The 19714-nt window shown below is 56.8% G+C and overlaps 1 protein-coding gene across 14 annotated transcripts; it reads right to left on the bottom strand.

The window, feature by feature from the left end:
* Positions 1 to 1698: 1698 nt before the first annotated feature.
* Positions 1699 to 16572, bottom strand: DMKN (dermokine). Of its 14 annotated transcripts, none has more exons than XM_043600663.1 (22): positions 15936 to 16564; positions 15463 to 15678; positions 15279 to 15338; positions 14934 to 14985; positions 14553 to 14692; positions 13813 to 13869; positions 13381 to 13446; positions 13062 to 13112; positions 11486 to 11533; positions 10800 to 10853; positions 9787 to 9831; positions 9593 to 9640; positions 9342 to 9389; positions 6866 to 6922; positions 6524 to 6571; positions 4610 to 4657; positions 4452 to 4493; positions 4044 to 4112; positions 2617 to 2640; positions 2461 to 2508; positions 2122 to 2158; positions 1699 to 2014 (listed from the first exon to the last, which is right to left on the bottom strand). In XM_043600663.1, the coding sequence occupies exons 1-20, from the start codon at positions 16311 to 16313 to the stop codon at positions 2461 to 2463; spliced, it is 1599 nt and encodes a 532-aa protein (XP_043456598.1). In that variant the 5' UTR covers positions 16314 to 16564; the 3' UTR covers positions 1699 to 2014; positions 2122 to 2158. The 14 variants fall into 14 exon arrangements, 13 of the variants coding, with proteins under 13 accessions (XP_043456598.1, XP_043456601.1, XP_043456604.1 ...); XM_043600666.1 differs by adding an exon at positions 14732 to 14753 and having other exon boundaries at positions 1699 to 2158; positions 14553 to 14647; positions 14935 to 14985; positions 15936 to 16561; XM_043600669.1 differs by lacking the exon at positions 2617 to 2640 and having other exon boundaries at positions 15936 to 16568.
* Between the last annotated feature and the right edge of the window lie 3142 nt (positions 16573 to 19714).

The following is a 19714-nucleotide window of genomic DNA, read 5'->3' as shown; positions in this document are numbered from 1 at the left end:
CTTGCACTTGTGTGTCAAGGTTTCTTTCCTTAAAGCTCGTGCGCCAACCCCTGCCAGCTCCAAACTATTCCGCATCTTCCCCTCCTCTCTCAGCCTTCACAGAATTGAAGAGAATTGAAGAGAAGGCTCTGAATGAGGCTTTGGCTTAAGGGAATGCCGTGGCTGGTTTGATCTTCCGCCCAGACCACTCCGGCTTTCTCCACATCAGCAACAAGGCTGTCTGCTTTCTGGTTCACATCGTCACTAAAGTAGCACTTTTTGTTTCCTTCAAGAACGTTTGTCTCGCGTTCACAAATGGCCACCTGGCGTAAGAGCCTGTCTTGGCTTTTACCTTCCTCGCTAGGCTGAATCATTTCCAGCTTTCGATTTCAAGTGAGAGAGACTCTTCCTTTCACTCGGACACTCAGGGGCCCGTGTGGGGTTATTAATTGGCCTAATTCCAATATTGTTGTGTCTCAGGGAAGAGAGAGGCCCAAGGAGGGGAGAGAGACAGGGGAACGGCCGTCAGTGGGGTACACGCACGACATTTACGGCTTAAGTTTGCCGTCTTATGGGGTGACGCCAATGGTACCTGCCCCACAATATTACAGCAGTAACGTCAAACATAGCGATCACAGACCACCGAAACAAATATAATAAGAATAATGAAGAAGTTTGAAATATTTCGAGCATTACCAAAATGTAATGCAGAGACACAAAGTGAGCAAATGCTATCGGAAAAAAATGGCGCCAATAGACTCGCTTGAGGTGGGGTTGCCACGAACCTTCAAGTGGTAAAAAATGTAATAGCCCCCAAGCGCGATCAGATGAGGTATGTCTGTATAAAGCAGTAGCCCCCAAATCAGGACAAACGTGAAAATAGGAATAGTCCTCGTCTTTCTCTCAGCCTGATGGCTTTGATCAAGACAGGTTCCCCAGGTCCATTTGGGGCCAGGTTTCTTTTATTTATTCATCAACTATTCGAGGCCTCGCCTGTGCCAGGAATGTGGGAGATGATTGGTGGGGACTCCCTAATTGGGGCACATTCTACAGCCTGGATGAGACTTTGGCTCAGAGACTCTGAGTACAGACTCTCCGGCCGTGTCTGCAGAGCTCGTAGGCTTGTGATCAGCCTGGCCTCCGCCTGCACCAAGGACCTCTGCCTGTTTCCTTGGTACGTTAACGCAGTAGAAGTTTCCACCACCCCCTCTGCCTCCCAGAGACACAGAGCTAAAGCACTGGGTATGAGCCTCCTGCCCACAACTTCCTAAGCACACGACCTCATCCACACCTCAGTGTGCTTACAAGGCAGACAAGGCCTTGTGTTTACGAGGCATATGCTCTGCTAGGCCCTTGGCCCCTATTCTCGCCCCCTTCCTGACCCTCTGGGACTGGCCTCCTCTCCTGAAAAGCTCTTTACCCCGACCTCCTGATGTGACTCGCTTCTGTGTTGCCTTTTCAGGCTAGCAAAACACCTGTGAGTTCCTCACCTTCAGGGGCACAGCATTCGGACGCAGACTGGGCAAAGATGATTTTTTACAGACGGAGAAACTGAGGCACAGTGGTATCGGCTAGCTACTGCTTGTCAGTAGCCCCACCCCACCCCCCCATTTGGTATGCCACTGTCGGCGGGAAGCCACGTTATCTACCCCTAAATCACTTCCATCCTCCCTGGTCCCGGCCACCAGCACAACATTAAAGAACACAGTGTGAGAAATCTTAGGGAAACAAGATTCAGGTTTTATTTCCATAAAGAAACTCAGGAGGAGAAGAAGCCTCTTCTGAAGAACTGTCACACCGACTTCAGGTCACAAAAGTGGCGGGTTTATCTGACGAAGTTGCCGGTCACGGAGACCCCACAGTGCGGTTGCAAGATACAAGGGACAGACAGACTTGGTCCCCAACCTGGAAAAAACAGGTGTCAGCACCTAGACCAAGCCTGACACAGGGAGGGGAGAGCTAGGGACGCGGCCCGGTCGGGCTCCTCGAAGACTGACGTTTTTTCGGGGCCTCGGTCATGACTGGAAATAATCTTCTAAAAAAGAAAAGAGCAAACGGTAGCCCGTGGCTACTCCGGAATCTGCTGAAACCAGGTGTCCCTTCATCCAGTCTCGGTGCTCCCGAAATCTCGCGGCGTCCCACCTGTCTCGCCTGCGGGTCCCCTCGCTCTTGCTCCTCCCTGAAACAGATTTTGTGGTTCTGCCCAGGTCGTCTCGTACCACCTCCGCCCTGGCGACTCACTTCCTCCGCACCCGTCACCCCAGACCCTTCCTCAACCTCTCCTCCTGTCAGGCCCGCACTCGGCACTCAGAGGGTGCTCCCGAGTGTCCTCTGTCGTTTCCTTATGAGTCTTCCTCCACAGGCCACACGAGGGGCTCCTCCTCAGTGCCCGTGGAGCTTCCACGCAAAACAAAGCAGATGCCGGGACCTCAGTGCACCCCCGGGGTGACCGTGGCTTGTGCGGCTCGCTCGGATACTCACCTACCAGAACTTCACCCACCGCAGCAGGCCGGGCTGCACCCGGGAAGCCTGCGGGACAAGGAGAACGTCTGAGTGGACGTCACCCTGTCTCCTGCACACCCTCTGGCCTCAGACCCTTTGTCTCAAGAGCCACGTTTTCCCCGCCCTGGTACTCACCGAGGAAGAAGGCGTGACTACCCCCTGTAAAGAGAAGATCAGAGGAGATGATGGGGGCGCCACAGGGCCCTCCGTGTCCTCGGCCTCGTCCTCAGGGCTCAGGAGGGACCCCAGGGCAGGGGAGGGCTCAGACCAAGATCTTGGCAAAGGTCCTTGGGTCTGACTGTGGACGTTCAGCCCACGGACTTTTTTTTCAAAGCGGACTCATCAGCCTGAGCACATCTGACCCAAGATGAGCACACGCTGGCCAGGCAGACTGAAAGGTGGGTGCCCCCTGCCGCTGGGCGGGTAGAAATTGGCGAGTGGGCACCCACGGGCAGCGCTGGCTGCTCTGTCACCTGCTTCCAGTCAGTAGGTGACTTCTGATCTCTCAGTAGAAGTCCTGGCCCTGAGGGCAGGGGCTTCCTCGTTCTGAGAGATGGAGGGGAATAGGGCCTGTTTTTTCTCACCAGCCTAATTAGTACTTAGCACATTCATTTACTGAGTCTGTAAGATGGCTTTCCTTGTAACTGAATGAAACAAAATTCTCAGGGTTGTTTTTCGTTATTTTTTTAAGTTTATTTATCTATTTTGAGAGAGAGAGTGCGCCAGAGAATCCCAAGTAGGCTCCACACTGTCAGCACAGAGCCCGAGGTGGGGCTCGAACTCACAAACTGAGATCATGACCTGAGCTGAAACGAAGTCAGACGCTTAACAGACTGAGCCACCCAGGGGCCCCTTCTCAGGGTTTGTTTGTGTGTTTGTTTGTTTCCTATTACTTGTTTTGTGGAATGAAGCATTAATTTTCCCACCAGCCAAAGGTTTCTGGGCAAGCCCCCCGCCCCCAACCCGCCCAAGTGCTGGTGTGCCTCCCTCTCCCCCGACCTTCCACGAAATCAGCAGTTAAAGAGGTGGAGGAAACAGACACTAAAAGCAAAGGCTGCTGGGGCGCCTGGGAGGCTCAGTCAACTAAGCATCCGACTTCGGCTCAGGTCATGATCTCACGGTCTGTGGGTTCGAGCCCCGCGTCGGGCTCTGTGCTGACAGCTCGGAGCCCGGAGCCTGCTTTGGATTCTGTGTCTCCCTCCCTCTCTGCCCCTCCCCCGCTCACACTCTATCTCTCTCTCAAAAATAAACAAACGTTAAAAAAAAAAAGCAAAGGCTGCTCCTTTTCCTGTGTGTCATGTGACTTTTATATCCCTCTTTGAGAGGATATTCATTCCCAGTTTTCTGCTCCGCCTGCAATGCAGCCACTGCTACCTTGTAACCTTTTCCGAGGGGGTGCGTGTGAAGAACACCGAATGTTCCGTGGAAGATTCCGTGTTCTTCCCACCCATGGCTTCCAAAGTGCTCTCAGGGAGCCCGAGTCTCCTCGCAGACAAGACTTTCCAAACAAACAGGAATCGGCCTCAGCTAAACCTGGCAGCCACCCCAGTGAGAAGCCTTACCTTAGAGGGGGTCTTGGCTGAGTACTGCCCACCAGAAGGAGTAGGGTGTGCCTGCTGGTAATAGTTGTGCTGTGGAAAGAAAACCAGAGAGTGGGGAGGAGGGCGGGGGCGGGGGGCGAGAGAGGGGGGAGGGCATTTTGCTGTGGAATAAACACCCCACCTCCCTGCCTGGGCCAGAGCCGTCCCCGAGCCCCTGCCTCCTTGTGTCATGCGTTCTTTTCTATAGAATCTCCTCGGGCCAGCCAGAGCCCGCAGCCTCACCTCACTTTGCGGTCGTCTCCCGAATGGCCCTGCCTCCTCCTTCCCGGTACCTCTCCCAGCTCCTCAAGTGCCGCTTAGGAGAGGAGGGCAGGACACCAAGGAAATAAGTGAGGCCTGAACCCGGCGGTCCAGTGACGGATGTCTTACCTTAGAAGTTACGGCCGCCACCTCTTGCCATCCCGTGCCAGACTGAGAAAATGACAGAATGGGGGTGTGAAGGAGAGAGGGTTTCAGATTGGCCAGTGCTGAGAACAAGACCGAGAGGGACCAAGGGCCGTCGAAGGCAGGTAAAAGGGCCGACTCACCGGACCGGCGCCGCCCGACCTCTTCTGGAGCGATGACGCATCGGCGCCCTGGAAGGGAGAGGGAGCCACAGTCAGGGTGTCCTCGTCCACGGTCTTTCCGGCCCTGCCAGAGTCGAGCCTGCTGCCCAGGCTCGGCCCTCGTGCCAGAGCACCCACCCCCGCCCACCCCACCGCACCCCTGTCCGTGGTCCGTGATCAGCGCTACCTACAGAGAAGGCAGGGAGCCCGGAGGAAACTGATGGCCCCGATAGATACAGGACAGGTTTCCACACTGAGTGTGGGGGAGCGAGGCAGCACCACCCCCACCGTGCAGCTGGGGCTGAGGCAGACTGGCCCGGGACTGAGCAGGGCTGATGGCAAACGAGCGGTGCCCCCACAGGCTTCCTTGGGGCAGGCGCGCGCCTCAGCCCAGCCCACGTTCTGCCAACACCAAGCCCTGCTCCTTCCTTGGGCCCGCAATCCCTGTTCACAAACGCTGTTCCCACAGGGCTCCTGGAAGGACGGGCTCTTACCCTCAGCACATAGAGGCAAAGCGGGGTGATTAGATTAGCTCTGGGCCAGAGAGAAAGGGGAGAAACACAAGGAAGCCCGTGAAGCCAGGTGAGACACAGGTGCGCGGCCGTCTCCCCTCCACAGTCAAGGCGAGAGGACAATTCTCAGCGGGAGGAGAGGAGATCGGTTTCTGCGACCATCCCTTCTCCACCTGGAGCCCTCACTCTCACCTGCCCCCACACAGGGTTAGGATGTTCCTCCTCTCACCTGACTCCCCTTGATTTTTCGCCCCACTCTTAGCCCCAACATTGAGGTCACAAACCGCTTAACCACAGGCCTCCAGAAAGTTTTTGCTTGGTCTGCATTTTTAAACTAGATTAATTGCGAACAACTAGCAATCAGATTTCCGGGACGCCTGGGTGGCTCAGTCAGTTGAGTGTCAGACCCCTGATTGTGGCTCAGGTCATGATCCCAGGGTCGTGGGATTGAGCCCCTCGTTGGGCTCTGTGTTGAGCATGGAGCCTAAGGATCTCTCTCTCTCTCTCTCTCTGCTCCTCTGCCCTGCTCATGCTCTCTCTCTTCCTCTGCCCTGCTCTCACTCTCTCTCTCTAAAATAAAAAAAAAAAAAAAGAAATAAATTAAAATAAAATTCAGATTTCCATCAAATGGCATGGCACACTGGCCATCCCTGAGCGCATGGCTGTACACAGCCGAAGGGCTTTGACCTCCCCCCTCTCATGGCCCCGTCTGCCCAGCCTCACTTGCCTGGCCCACATGCATGAGTGAGTGCACCTTTGCCTCAGTGCCCAAAGGCTCTCGGCCATACAGAATCAAGGTATGGCCTCCTGCAGGACCCAGAGGTCCTGCCCATCCTTCCCAGAACCCAGATATTCAGACCCACTGCACCTGCTTGCACTTGACCATGACCTGACCTTCTCCCCCTGTGCCCCCTGTTTTCTTTCAGCTTTCCTCCCTAAAGCCCCCTTTCCAGTGAAGAGAGTTGACCCCAGCTCCAGGCCCCTGCCTCTTCCCCACCTCGTGTCCCCGCCACCTGCTCACCCTGCAGTACCCACCCAGCTGTGGCTCCCCCTGAGCCAGGCCACACCCAGCAGGAAAAGCAGCAGAGCAGAGACAGTGGCTGGCTTCATGTTCCTGGGCCTGTGGAGGCCCCAGCCCTGGGCCTCAGCTTTTATCGGCGGGAGGACCGCCCACCCTACTCCTTCTCCGTGACTCACAGCTTCTCCCTCCCAACCCACCCCCACTCAGCGTTGCAGAAAGGGAGGAGAGTGGGAAGGGAGGGAGGCACCCTCCGTCAGCAGGGAGGGTGAACAACAGGGGCCGAGTCTACACGTCACTGCCCAGGGCCTAGATCCCGCGTCCCCAGAGCTGAGCACCCGACCCCAAAGGTTCTGCCACCCTTACCTCGATAATTGCTTTCCAGTTCAGGAAAGGGGTGTTGTGTTTGAAATCCTGGAGGGAGGAGAAGAGGTGAGTGGGCCTCAGCCGGGAGTGCTGCAGCTTGGTGGGAAGTTGGGGGCTGACGTGCAGGAATGGGTTTCGGAGCCTGGGTGTGGTTCGGGGGTTAGATGAAAATAAGCACAGGGGAGTCTGAGGGTGTTGGCGCTTCTGGTATTCGGGTGAGATTACTATCTCAAAAGTGAAAAGAGGGTGAATTTTGTGACAGTGGGCTGGAGCTGGAGGGAGGTGGCGACGGGGACAGATGACCAGGATCCCCAGTTCTTTGAAAAGTGAGAGGTCTCCTACCTCCCAGAGCCGGCTGAAGTAGAGGAGGGCCCGCGTGCTGGGGGACGGGACTTGGCCCTGTAGAGGAAAGGCGGGGTGCAGGTTAGCACGGAGCCCGGCCCCCTGCTCACCTAGGCCCCTGTTCCCGCTACCACCGCTGCTCGGTCTTCAGAATTTCATCGTGACTAAGGTTTGAGGGAAGCCGGGTGTCTTCAGGGACACCAGAAAATGGCTTTTGGAAGCAGAGGGAGAGAAAGGCTAGCTCTCGGGCGCCACTAATCAGCTCCCCTCCCCAGGCGCATACGGCATGCTCTTGACCATCCCTGTTCCCCCAGCCTCTGCCAGAACTCAGGACCTCAGGACCAGGACCTGTCCCCAGAACTTCCCGCCTTTTTACCTTCCCTTCCGCCTCCAGCCCATTTCCCAAAGCTGAGAGCTGCACTTTGATCCTTCCAGACACCCCCCTCCCGCACCCTGGGGAACAACAGTGGAGACGTAAGAAAGGAGCAGAGACCAGGAGTGTGGGGCAGCTAAGGTTTATTTTGAGGGTAAGGGTTGAGATTAACGGTGGGATAGCGATGTTTTAAGAAGGGATGGGAGGGGGGCTCCCATCCATCTGGTAGCTCCTTGTCTGGAGGTCACGGGGTGCGAAAGCTCCTCTGGTCCTGGGCAGAGAAATAAGTTCTAAGAGGGAGCTCAGGGAATAGGAATCAGGCCGTAGTGGGCCAAGTCAGGGGTGGATCGGGCCTCCGCTGCTGAAATCCGCAGGGATCTTTTTGCCCACGGCTGTCATCCAGTCAAATCTGGATATTCCAGTTGGGCTTGAAAACCTCCTACGTGCCAAGAACTGTTACGTATATTCTCCTTGTCGTCACTGGTCAGTCTGGCCCTCCTTGTGAAGGAGATGGGCTCTCTGTTCTCTTCTCTGCCCATCTCTGTCCTGCCCTTCTTCCTAGACCTGCTCCTGGGGAAGCCGCCCCAGATGGATCCTGCCTAACTGTGAGCGCTCTCCTTTTACTGGCCCCCTAGATGTGCAAGAATGTCGACTGCCTTCCAGGACCCGGGGAAGTATGAGCATGTGCCTCTGGGCCTAAGTTCCCCGTGAGAGGGCTTGGGGGTTGGGGGTGGGGGGGCTGTTTCTCTATAAAACAGAAACAGTCCGTTTGCTCCTGCGGTTCATCCAAACCAGAACCGCGCTGCCGCTGGGACCTTCTGCCTCCTTGTATCTTTCACTGTCCCACCTTATTCCCCAGGGGGCAGACTTGGCCTTGCTGAGGGCGGGGCTCTGTCCTCGCCTCCCTGCCTACCGCCACCCACCGCCACCTCGGTTTCCCTGCCAGTTTTAGAGGTTAGGGGCCCTCGCCTTGTTTCTGTTGTGTTACAGGTCAGGAACTCGGAGACTGTGACAGGCAGGGGGCCTGTGGCTCCTGGAGAACAAGCCTCTCCCACCCCCCCCCCCCCACAAGAAGCAGTGGCCACTCAGCTCTTGTCTCTGAGAGCTCGAGGAAAGAGGGGCCCCGCGTTGCCACATTTTTCAAGAGAAGCCGGAATTCCAAGTCATTTTGTAAAATCTCTCAGTTTTTAAACTTTGGCAACTAGTTCATAATGCTTTAAAAAAAAAAAAAAGAATAGATCACCGGGCACCTGGGTGGCTCAGTCGGCTAAGCGTCCGACTCTTGATTTTGGCTCAGGTCATGATCTCATGGTTGGTGAGATCCAGCCCCACGTTGGGCTCCATGCTGAGTGTGGAGCCTGCTTGGGATTCTCCCTCTCCCTCTCTCTCTGCTCTTGCCCCGCTCACGCTCTCACGGGTGCGCACGCGAGAGCTCGCTCTCTCTCTCTCTCTCTCTCTCTCAATAAACATTTAATTAAAAAAAAAAAAGTGGATCAAAGCACGCCGGCTCGACCGTCATTTGCAAATTCTGCCTTTGGTATTTGTGTGGGTTGTTTATCTGCCTCTACTATTCGGGTGTCAAATCAACCTGCCAGGGGGTCCCCTGAACGTGGAAGGCGTGGGCAGGGAGGAAGCAGAAGGGGGTTCAGGGCCCCAAGCGCCTCCTAAGATCACGCGGGCCCGGAGCCCAGCACGCCTGGCCCCTAGCAGGCACCTGGTACACACTCCCTCCTCTCTCAGCCGGCGGTCCTCCCTCCCTGTCCTCCCGACTAAGGTGCAGTTCGCCGCCTACCCGGCCTCTGCGGCCTCTCCGGTTTCCCGAGGACTAGGCCTCTTCTCGCTCCCCTTAACCTTCCAGGTCTCGAAGGGGAAACTGAGCTTCAGAGAAGCTCAAGCTTCCCTCTGCTTGAGACCCAAAAGAGGCACTCCCTCATCCCCGACTCCCAGCCCACCCCCTGTCCTTCCTCGTCATTCCTGTCCCTCTTTTTAAGCACTGGACAAAACGCTCCCTTAGTGGCCACCATCATCTCCCCAGGTCCCCACACCTCTTCTCCAGTCCCCTCTCCCCTGGGGATCGGAATGGCATAGCCTTCCAGCCCTTACCTTGTTTATGGCATCCCAGTTAATGAAACCGAGCTTGGATTTAAAATTCTGCAGAGGGGGAAAAAAAAAAAAAAAAAGGAAAATGGCAAATTGGGTCATAATGCAATTGGCTCAGGGCCTCGGGGCAGGAGAGGTCAAGGTCCACCACTGACAGGGCGTTTGGTTATGGAAAGAGGATTTCAGCCTGCGGGGCAGAGGGACAGGGGTTTGCCTTGCCAACAGAGTGAGCAGAGCCACCTGGCCGAACTCACCTTCCAGAAAGTGTCGAAGTTGAAGAGCCCAGGAGATGTCTGAGAGTTCTAAGGCATCGGGGAGAAATGGGATGAGAGTGGGAAGCCGGCTTGTGAGTCAGAGGCAGGGGCAGGCGCTCTGGGGCTCAGGAGGGGACCCGTGGGTTGCCTGACACCACGGTCCGGACCCAAGGTGGGGTGACGCCTCCACTCACCAAGGTATTGATCCCACTGACAGCTTCACCACCGGACCCTTGCCACTGGGTAGGAAGGGGGACTGATTTTCAAAGCCTGTGCCTCCGGTCACGCGTGCCACCTGGCCACCTGCTCCTGGCTCACCACCTCTGCCTTGGCTCAAGCTCTGTGTACTCTCTGTAAAGCCACCTTCTCTTCTTTTTCACACAGCAGCTAGGAAGCCCCCCTTCCTGGACTATTTGCCACTTCCTAGAATAACCCTGCCCAGTCCCTTGAATCATATTCATACTCTGACTCTGCCCGCCACCCCCCCACACACCCCCGCAGAGCCTGCCCCCAAAACACTGCTGGTATGTGACGTGTGATCCACCAGGCGCCTAGCACGGTGCCTTAACCTGCCGCGTTCCTGCCTGGAGATGTCTCCACTGTACAGATAAGGAAACTAAAGTCAGAGCCGTCGGCAGCTTGCCTCAGGATCTGTCTCCTTGTTGGCCTCCAGGGTCCAGATTCTGAACCACCTTAGGGGTTGCAGAAAGTTCTGCAATAACTCAGGCGGTGGGGGGGGGGGGGGGGCGGGGGTGAGCAAGGTTGCTCTCTTTGCTGGCCCCATTTGACCCAAGAGGAGGCCCAGGCTCAGAGAGGTCAACTGACCGGTCTGAAGATGCACAGATGACAGGTGATACAGCTGTCATTTGAACCCCCAACTACTACCTCAAAATTCACTGCCTTTCCACTTGTCAACACTGCCTTCTTAAGTATGGTTCCCAAATACAGCCCCTTGACCCCTCTGTTACTTCCGGCTATGCTTCCCCTCACAGTGATAACGTGGCTCTGACGGCCATTCAAAGGAAGGAGAGAATGAATGAATGGAGGAGACAGGGATCGCAGACCCCCGTCTGGTCTCCTGACAGTTACCGGCCACAGACTCAGAGTAGCAGCGAGAAGACACAGATGCTTCTATTTCTTTTCTCGGTCCCTTAGCACTCTGTCCCCACCCCCCACCATCCCTTCTCGGAAAGCTGTCCCTGCTCACCTGATAATTGCCTTGGGAGCCCCCAACGAGGTGACTGCCTTCTTTGCTTATTTCCTGGGGAGACAGAAAATGGAGAAGAGTCGGTGGGGAAGCAGGGAAGATGCGGGACGAGAGGGCAGGAGACCAGAATGTGGGCAAGGGTCTCCTGAATCAGGGGACTGGAGATTTCCCGGGACCCCCAGAGAGGCTCTTCTCCCCGGGCAGCTCCGTCTTCCCTGGAAAATCTTGCCTCAACTTCTTGTCGACCGGGCTATTGCACACTTACGATACTTACAGGTGACATAACCACCTCTTTCTGTTCATGTCTGCAAACTGCCCAAAATCCACCAGGAAGGGTCCTTGCCATCAAAGTATCTGAATTATCCTCTGGTTTTGAGGTGGAAGCCAGCCAGACCGTTGGACTAAAGTGATTCAAACTGCAGGGCCCAGTCTGGGCTGATGTTTTGCTTTGGTCAGAAGGGTGACACTAGCCGAGGAGGCCCGGAAGTAGCCTGGCTTGTCTCCTCCTGAGAGGTAGGTGCCTCCAGACCCCCACTCCTCGGGACTGAGATGAATTCCCAGGGCCAAGGCCAAGACGGGGCTGCGACGTGAGACTATCTGCCCTGTTGGTATCACTACTGCAGAGGTGACCACCATCCCATTCTCCTGCCACCAGTCTCTACTCTCAAGGCCTGTCATCTCCTTACCCTGATGTCACCAGAGCTGCCGGGCCCTCCCTGTCCTCCTTGGAAGCCCTGAAGGATGAGACACGAAACACAGGTCATTGTTTTAGATCTTGGGTCCATCCCTGCAAATGTTGGTGCCGATTTAATACAATTCTTCTATAAACGCTCATGGGATTCTCTTTTGGAACATGTCAAAATATTCTTGGAATTCATCTGGGAGAGTAAGTGTCTAAGAATAGGTGAGAAAACACTGGAAAAGACAGGCAGCAAGGGAGGACCTGTACTGGTAGATATTCATGTGCCATAAAGAAAGCAGTGCCCAGCACAGATGAGCCCGTTTAACCAAGTAGAGCTCCCTAGGCGCCTGGGTGGCTCAGTCGGTTAAGCATCCGACTTCAGTTCAGGCCATGATCTCATGGTTCACGGGTTCGAGCCCCTCATCGGGCCCTGTGCTGACAGCTCAGAGCCCGGAGCCCGCTTCAGATTCTGTTGTCTCCCTCTCTCTCTGCCCTTCCCCCACCTATGCTCTGCGTCTCTCTCCCCTCCCCCACTCACACTTTCTCCCTCAAAATAAATAAATCGACTTAAAAAAAAAAAAAGTACAACCCCCGCAGAAGCTCTCCCAAAATATGAAGGTATTTACAAGCAGCATTTTTACATCGGTGGCAGAAATAATTCAGTGCACACAGCTGGGAACACCAGTTTGGTATTCGGGGGGTGTAAGGGGAACAGTTACATCTCACTGGTTCCCTCCCTTCTGTTTTTATCTGATTTTCCCCTCATAAGAGAGCACACAGCTCTGATCCAAAGTGTGGGTTAAGTCCAGCTGATCTGAGGAACTGGACTAGATTGTATACAGCAAAGTCAAGTCCAGATGGATTAAAGAGTTAAATAGAAACAATGAAATTATAGAAGTAGTTCTAGAAGAAAAGAAAAGCCTTTGTGTTCTCAAGAGCAGAAACCATAGAAGAAAAGACTGATATGTTTGACTACATATTTAAGACTTTGCTACATAAAAAACTAGAGACAGAATTACAGGCTGGGAGCTTTTCTGACGCCTGTCTACCCATCGAGGTCAGTATCTCTAATATCCGAAGAGCCTGTTATTCAGGGAGCCTTCTCCCCGATGGTCGGCCGCGCTCACACCAGCCACAGTCGAGCCCCATCTGCTTTGCCCAGAACCTGATAGAAACCAGAATCTCAGCCCCACCCCAGGCCTGCTGACTCAGAACCGTAGGTGATTGGTGGGGACCTTAGCGTAACACTTCCTCTTGTCAGTGCTGCAGGTGCTGACAGAAAGCCCAGATTTCCAGAATAACCAGGAGGGAAGCGCACGCTTTCGACACACGGTTTCCAACGCTGTCAAAGAGGTCACGGGACTCCGTTTGTTGGCCAGGTGGGTGTAGGTCATTTGAAATGATGACGTTTCTAAAAGGACTGGTGTCTGTGTGATTTTTCACCGCCCCATCCATGGTATAAAGTGAGGCACACCACGTGGGGATTTGCCATTCATTATTATTTTGGAGATTCGGTTTCTTCCCCACAGACGGAGTTGGGGCTGAGCAGGGGTGGGCACAGTCCCAAGTTTGGCTCTTACCTGACCCCCAGATCCTCCAGACACGCGGACTTCATTCCCTGGGTTGTCACACTGAGAGAGAGAGAGGGAGAGAGAGAGAGAGAGAGAGAGAGAAGGCTTTCTCTCTGTTGCCACCTGGAAACCAATCCCAGCCCCCAAACTGCAGCCTGTTACCCCCAAGGCTAGCCCACACCCGCCCCCAGCAGCGCACCCCCTCTCAGCTCTGGCCGTCGCTCTCCCAACTCTCCCGTCATGCGAGGGGCCTCGGCACCCCCTGTTTTCCCTCCCATCCGGGGAAAGGAGGGAGATCTGTGCAGGTGTGCGCGCAGCGGACACTCACCTCGGGTTTATTTCCACCACCGCTTCCACCGCCACTGCTACCCGAGGAAGAGCCAGAACTGTGTCCCTACGAGGGAAAGCAAGAGTCCATGCGGGGTCTCCGAAGCACTCAGCCAGAACCAGATCGTTTCCAGGGTGTTATGATTCTCCTTACTCCCCTGTCCCCAACCTCCATCTCTTCCGGTCTTCAGCTAGCCAGTCACCGAGGGAAGTTATTCGGAGCACAAAGGTCCGTGTGGCCAAGTGTATTTGGAAATGTGGGCCAGTTGGGGGATTCCGAGCTCTTGTCTCCTCTTCCCTCCCCCACCCCACAGGCCAGAAGTGAAGAGCCTTGACCCTGGCACCCAGGGGCTCCGTCTGTCCTCCTGACTCTCCTCCTCCCCCCCTCTCCTGGAACCTGGAAAGGGGAAGGGACCCCTAGATCCGTAATTACCTGGGAGCCTGAGTAGCTGCTTTGATCAAAATTCCTAGAATTTTCTAAGGGACGGTCCTAGATGGGGAAGCAGGTAGTACAAGGAGCAGTAAATTACAGCAGTTTACGTGGCCTGGCTCGTCCTAGTCACCTCCCTCTTGTGGCCTGACACCTTTCCCAGATATCTAAGGAAGCCGATGGTGCTCCCCACGGCAGACCCCTCCGTGGGAGAGCCCACGCTGAGCCCGTGGTCCCCTCCTGGCCCCTCACCCCTTTTGTAGGGGCCCCACGTGTCCCGTATGTATCAGTGTCATCTACACCACAGCTCCACAAATGTCCTCTCTCCATGTGTGCGACAGGCTTGCCCCTGTTCCCCGGGGAGCTTCCCAAGCAGGTGTCCTGTTTTCCCGTGTCCACCCCTCTCTTTCCGTCTGCCCCCCCCCCGTCTCTTGTCAGATCTGCCCAGTGGACACTGGCACAGCAGTGGGTGAGACGGGAGGGAGAGCACCCCACCCGCGTGGAGCGGAAGACACGGGAGCCCCGTGAGCTGGCAGCAGGCAGGGCACCCCTTGTGGGGACCCAGGGGGTGTGTGTAAGGAACCCTGCCTGCTGGGGCTGGGAAGGTGGGGTGCAGGGGCCGAGGGGCCCAGGACGGGGCCACAGCGACACCAGCGTTCGGGAAGACCTTGAAGGCTGTCTCCTCCGCAGGGACCGCCGGGGTCCGGGCTGCACCTCTGCCTTCAAGGGGGAGCAGGACTCACCCAGCTGGGCCCATAATTGCTGCCACCATTGCCACCGCTGCTGCCACCACCGCTGCCACCGCTGCTGCCACCGCCGCTGCCACTGCCACCGCTGCTGCCACCGCCACTGCCACTGCTGCCACCGCTGCTGCCACCGCTGCTGCCACCGCCGCTGCCACTGCTGCTGCCACCGCTGCTGCCACCGCCGCTGCCACCGCTTCCCTGAGGGGCAGGAAGAGACCAGAGTGAGAACCAGAGTCGAGAACATCAGGATCATTTGCTCCCCTCCCCCTCGCCCTCCCCCTCTTGCTCGGGCACATTCCCTGCACGGTCTCAGGGGAGCAGAGACTCCATCGTCCGCTGTGAAAAATGCCCCCAGCCACCCAGTCGCCTGTCCCCTTACCCCGGAGTTGCCAGAGCTTCCGCCTGAGCCAGATGGCGGGGGGTTGGTGCACTGCAGGGGAGAGTTTCCAGACCTCAGTCAGAGCCCCTGCCCTCGCGGCCGGGCTCTCCCGCTTCCTGTGGCTTGGCCCCTTTCCCCACGTGTTTCTCCCGACACCCCGTCCCACTCCTCTCCCCTCCTCCTGGTCACCTGGCCCGGCCCATCTCTTCCCTGTCCAAGCTGCCTTGTCCCTCAGTCCGCTCCCCCCACCCCGCCCCAATCCTTCTTTCTTTCCTCTTCAATTCGCCTCCTTTCTGTCCCACGCACCCGAACACCCTCTGCTTTGCCCACACCTGTCCCCTCACCTCTGTGTGTGAGCTGCTGCTGCCTCTCACTGAGCCGTACCCGGGCTGGACCACGGTCCCCTGCGGAGAGGGGCAGGCTGAGCGGGGGACTGATGGGGACTGACCGGCAGATGAGGGAGGCGTGGGGACCGTGGGCTCGAAGGGCGGGAGGTGGCGCGCATCAGGGCTGGGGTGGTTACCGTACCTGAGCGTTGGGCCCCAAGTTCAAAGATCCTCCATTGGCTCCTTGGCCCCAGGCGCCTCCCTGAGAGTGGGTTCCGAAGCTGCCATCTGAACCTCCGGGGTATCCCTGGCCCCAAGGAGTCCCCGGGCCTCCAGGGTTGCCCTGGCTGTGGCCTCCAAAGCCACCCTGGGAGCCAAAGATGCCATGGCCTCCAGATGGAGGTTGGCCATCGGTTCCCTGCAAGAGCAATGCGCCCACACTTAGTGTGCGTGACCATCCGCCTGGTGACAGGGGAGGGCGGGACGAAGGCCGAGGCAGGGGGACGGAGACCCCAAGGCGGCAGAGGAAGGCCGCATCACGTGGAGGGAAACCACCGCAGACAGCCACAAGTAAGGGACCTTCCTTCCCATGGGTCACCCTTCCAACCCACTCCAAGACTCTCAACCCGGGGGCCCACGGCCTCCCATTTCCACACCCAGCTTCCCGCTACTCACCCAAGCACCGTTGCCGCCAGACACGCCCTGCCAGGAGCTGTGAACCGCATCTCCTCCGCGGCGAATGATGTTCTCAGCCTGCCTGCCTGCCTCACCCCCAGGGTTCCCAAGGACGCGGGCTGCCTCCTCCATGCCACGGTTCGTGGCCCCCCTGCTTGCAGAGCCGGCGGTCCCTCCGGTCCCTTCGCCAGCAGCCTCTTCGACTCCTTGGCTGATGGCATCTCCCACCCCCTTTCCAATGGCGTCTCCCATCCCGTGTCCCACGGCCTCCTCGACACCTGCTCCCGCACCCTCCCCTTCTTTCGGCAACGGGCCGGCCCCCCCACTGCCCAGGCACAGGGCCAGCAGGAGGCAGGCTAGGGAGCCCTGCAACCTCATCTCCGCCTCGCTCCTTCTCTCCCTCCTGCCTTCTTCCCACCCGAGTTTATTTCTCTCTGCCCTGTCTCCTCCTCCCTGCTGCGTGGCCTCCTCTGTTCTCTTCTTCCTTCGGACTTCTCCCTCCCTCTAGGTGTGCAGCCTTCTCTCTCCTTTCCCAGACTCCCCTGCCTTCCCAGAGTCCTCCTCCCTGCCTCTACTCCTTATACTGCAGCTTGGGAGAAGGTGGCAGGGCTGGGCAGCCCTGTGTCCCTCCCTCGTGACTCAGGGCCAGCCACCGATAGGGTAATGAGCTGTAATTGTGAGTCCGAGAATCTGTGTTGAAACAGAGAGGGAGCCCAAGAATCAGGGAGGGAGGGAGACATGGGATGAGGCAGGTGCAAAAGTGTTCCGATTTCCCAACCTTAGGAATTTGGGGCGCAGGGTGGGGATGGGGGCATCCGAGGAGACAGGTGGTTGGCGTCTCCTAGAGGTGGTGGGATGGAGGGGACTTAGGAGAGAGGAACCACAGGCAGGACCCAACCAGGGAGGCCAGCGTAGGAACCCAGTGGGGCAGGACCCACTAGGTGGAAGCCAGCCTGGGTCAGGGGCACCAGGTTGAGAGGCAGGTGCCCTTCCTTGGCCTTGCTGCCTCGGTTTTGGTGGCCTTTGTCTCTCCCATCTGTCTTCCCGCCCATACTGTCACCTAAAGGTGACTGTCCTCACCTTCTCCCGTACCTTCCAGCCCGCAGAGGGCCTGGGAGCTGTGAGACTACCCTCAGTGGGGACCCCGGGTGCCGGGGAAGGAAGTGGCCAGCCCCAGAGCGGTCACCAGGGCGTCTCAGCACTCGGGCTGCTCTTGGCTGAGAAAGCTGGGTGCGGAGCAGGGGAGCTGGGCGGGCCAGCCACCCCCAGGGAATGAGTGGGAGGAAGCAGTGACCCAGGCACCCATCCTGTTTACCTGGCCCACTGGGGGCACGTGTGTGAGCTCACAGCCTCCTGGGAGGCCTGGACTGCTGCTCGCCCCACCCACCCCTGTCTCCGCCGGGCCTGGGCTGCGAGGGAGGAGGGGTCGGCGTGAGGGCCCCCCACCCCCCCACATCTGGGCTCAGGACACAGAGTTTGGGCGTCTTGCCCTCTCATCCCGGTTTAGTAGCACCCGGGGCCGCCTCTCTGCTCCCAGGGCCCGGGGTCCTCCCACTTGTCCCTGGCCTTGTATCACTGGGACTCATCACCGAGTTAGGAGGGGCCGGTTTCCATCCGCCTTTCTCAATGCCTCTCAGTCAGTCTCTCTCCACCCCAGCACCCGCACCCCACCTTGTAACATCCTCTCACCGTGTAAACACGGTCCCGGTCTGTCCCGGGCAGCCCTACCTGTTGTCATTACCTCCGTTTAATGATAATCATAATGGTGGCAGTGGGAATAACAATATAATCATCACGGCAACTTCAGTTTGTCAAGGGCCTTCTATGTGCCCGGTGCTGGATTAAGCACTTCAAGGCTCACACAGCCCTGGGAGCTGGTCTCACTGTAACCCCATGTAGAGACCGAGAATCTGGGGCTCAGAGGGGAGCGGTGGGTGTGTGGGGTGGGTGTGGGGTAGGGCCAGAGCCAAGCCCAGGCCTGCCCTGCTGCCAGCACTTTCTGTCATCATCTGTCTCAGACCTCCCCCCTTGCCTGTCAAAACCTTCATTCTCATCTGGATAGAATTGGCTGTGATTTTGCCCCGGGGGCCTCATTGGGGGGGGGGGGGGGCAGGGAGCTGGAGTAAATCTGAGGCCTCCGGATCGCTGATGGACACCTCGGCCCCTGAGCCTGCTGCTTCCATTTCCAAGGGCAGGACCGTGGGGCTGGAGTCGGCACACTCCCTGACTCAGAGACTCCCTCCCACGCTTCCCTCCCGGGACGCCACCCTCACAGTGGCATGTATCCGCCCTCCATCCTAGCTCTATTACTGATATTTTTCCTTAAGCCAGCTTACTTTCTTAAGTGTATTATATGTCGCTTCTGTAGGAGGAAAGACAGGATCGCTTACCCATAGACAGACAGTACCAGAAAACAGGGTGAGAAGCGAACAGTGGTGTTACATTGTAGCTGGCTGCAGCTCCGGATCGTCCTTTGTTAAGAAAGGAGATTAGCGGGGCACCAGGGCGGCTCAGTCGGTTAAGCGCCCAACTCAGTCTCCACTCGGGTCATGATCTCACGGTTCAGCCCTGCATCAGGCTCTGCGCTAACAGCATGGAGCCTGTTTGGGATGCCCCTCTCTCTCTCTCTCTCTCTCTCTGCCCCTCCCCTGCTTTCTCTCTCTCTCTCAAAATAAATAAATAAACATCAAAAATATATATATAAATAAAAGAGGAGATTAGCAAGTATGAGGGAGGTCAAGGAACGCCAGCACAGAAATTGAGCCTTCCTCTTTAACATAATCAGGAAGCTTCGGAGAAAAGTGAGAAAAGGGTACGTCTCTCACTGTGCGGTTCAGACTCATTCAAAGCCATGTTCGTGAACCACCTAAATTTCTCCCATGCAGTCCCATGTTCTACCTGCTGGGGAAAACTACCTTCAGACATCGCTGGGCCAGAGAAGCCGCCTGACACCGTCTGAAGGCATATTGATGAAAGAACCTGTTGTGAAGCAAATAGAGACCCAAGTGCCTCCACGTGCACAATCTCACTTACGTCTTATCACCACCGTGGGGGATGGGCAATATTCCCATTTTGCAGGTGAGGTAACTGAGGCCCAGGCCTGGTAAACACACCCCTAATAGCGTATTTGAGAAAGGATCATGGCAAAATGGGGCTGTCCGGATTCGACCCAGGTCTGTCTGACTCCAAACAGCTTTTTCTCCTATGTCACCAAGCCTCCTTTGCTCTGGTACCTCGTCACATCCGCAAATCCGACACGCCCGACCTCTTGTCCAGGACCTTCTGATTGCGGGTCCTCTCTAAGTCCCTACTTTATTCATTCACTAAGTCCTTATTGAGTACCTACTGTGTGTTACAGCTGTTCTAGGCGCGGGGGATTCAGGGTGGAAGGAGGTCATCTAAATCTGTCTCCTCAGGGAGCTCCCATTCGTTGTGAGGAGGTGGGACAATAAACACATCGGGTGGTGAGCACCAGTGGAGGAGAATACGGTGGGGTGAGGGACTAGAGAAGGCAGAGGGAGCATTTCAGGAAAGGCTCTGAGAGATGGGACCTATGAGCTGACACCCAAAGGAAGTGAGAGAGCGAGCCATGAGGATGTCTGGGACTAGAGTATCCCAAGCAGAGAGACAGCAGTGCAAAGGCCCTGAGGCAGGAGCCGGCTTGCTCCATTTGAGGACCATCGTGGCTAGAGCAAGGGGGAAGTGGGAAGAGTTGAAGTCAAAGAGGAACCAGCCCGGATAGTGAGGATTCGTGGACCATTGTGAGGACTTTGACTCTG

The sequence above is a fragment of the Prionailurus bengalensis genome, chromosome E2 (assembly GCF_016509475.1).
Source record: "Prionailurus bengalensis isolate Pbe53 chromosome E2, Fcat_Pben_1.1_paternal_pri, whole genome shotgun sequence".
In the NCBI taxonomy this organism is placed as follows: Eukaryota; Metazoa; Chordata; class Mammalia; order Carnivora; family Felidae; genus Prionailurus; species Prionailurus bengalensis.
This window is presented reverse-complemented; position numbering and strand designations above follow the sequence as displayed.

Bases quoted from the DNA above. Each gene is read 5' to 3' on its own strand.
- DMKN (XM_043600664.1), bottom strand. From the start codon at position 16,313: ATGAGGTTGCAGGGCTCCCTAGCCTGCCTCCTGCTGGCCCTGTGCCTG. The intron at 14,693-14,933 runs TAAGGGGACAGG...GCGGCGGTGGCA, and splicing joins AAGCTCTGGCAACTCCGGGG to GCAGCGGTGGCAGCAGCGGT. The intron at 4,113-4,451 runs GTAAGACATCCG...TTCTTTCCACAG, and splicing joins TGGCGGCCGTAACTTCTAAG to CACAACTATTACCAGCAGGC.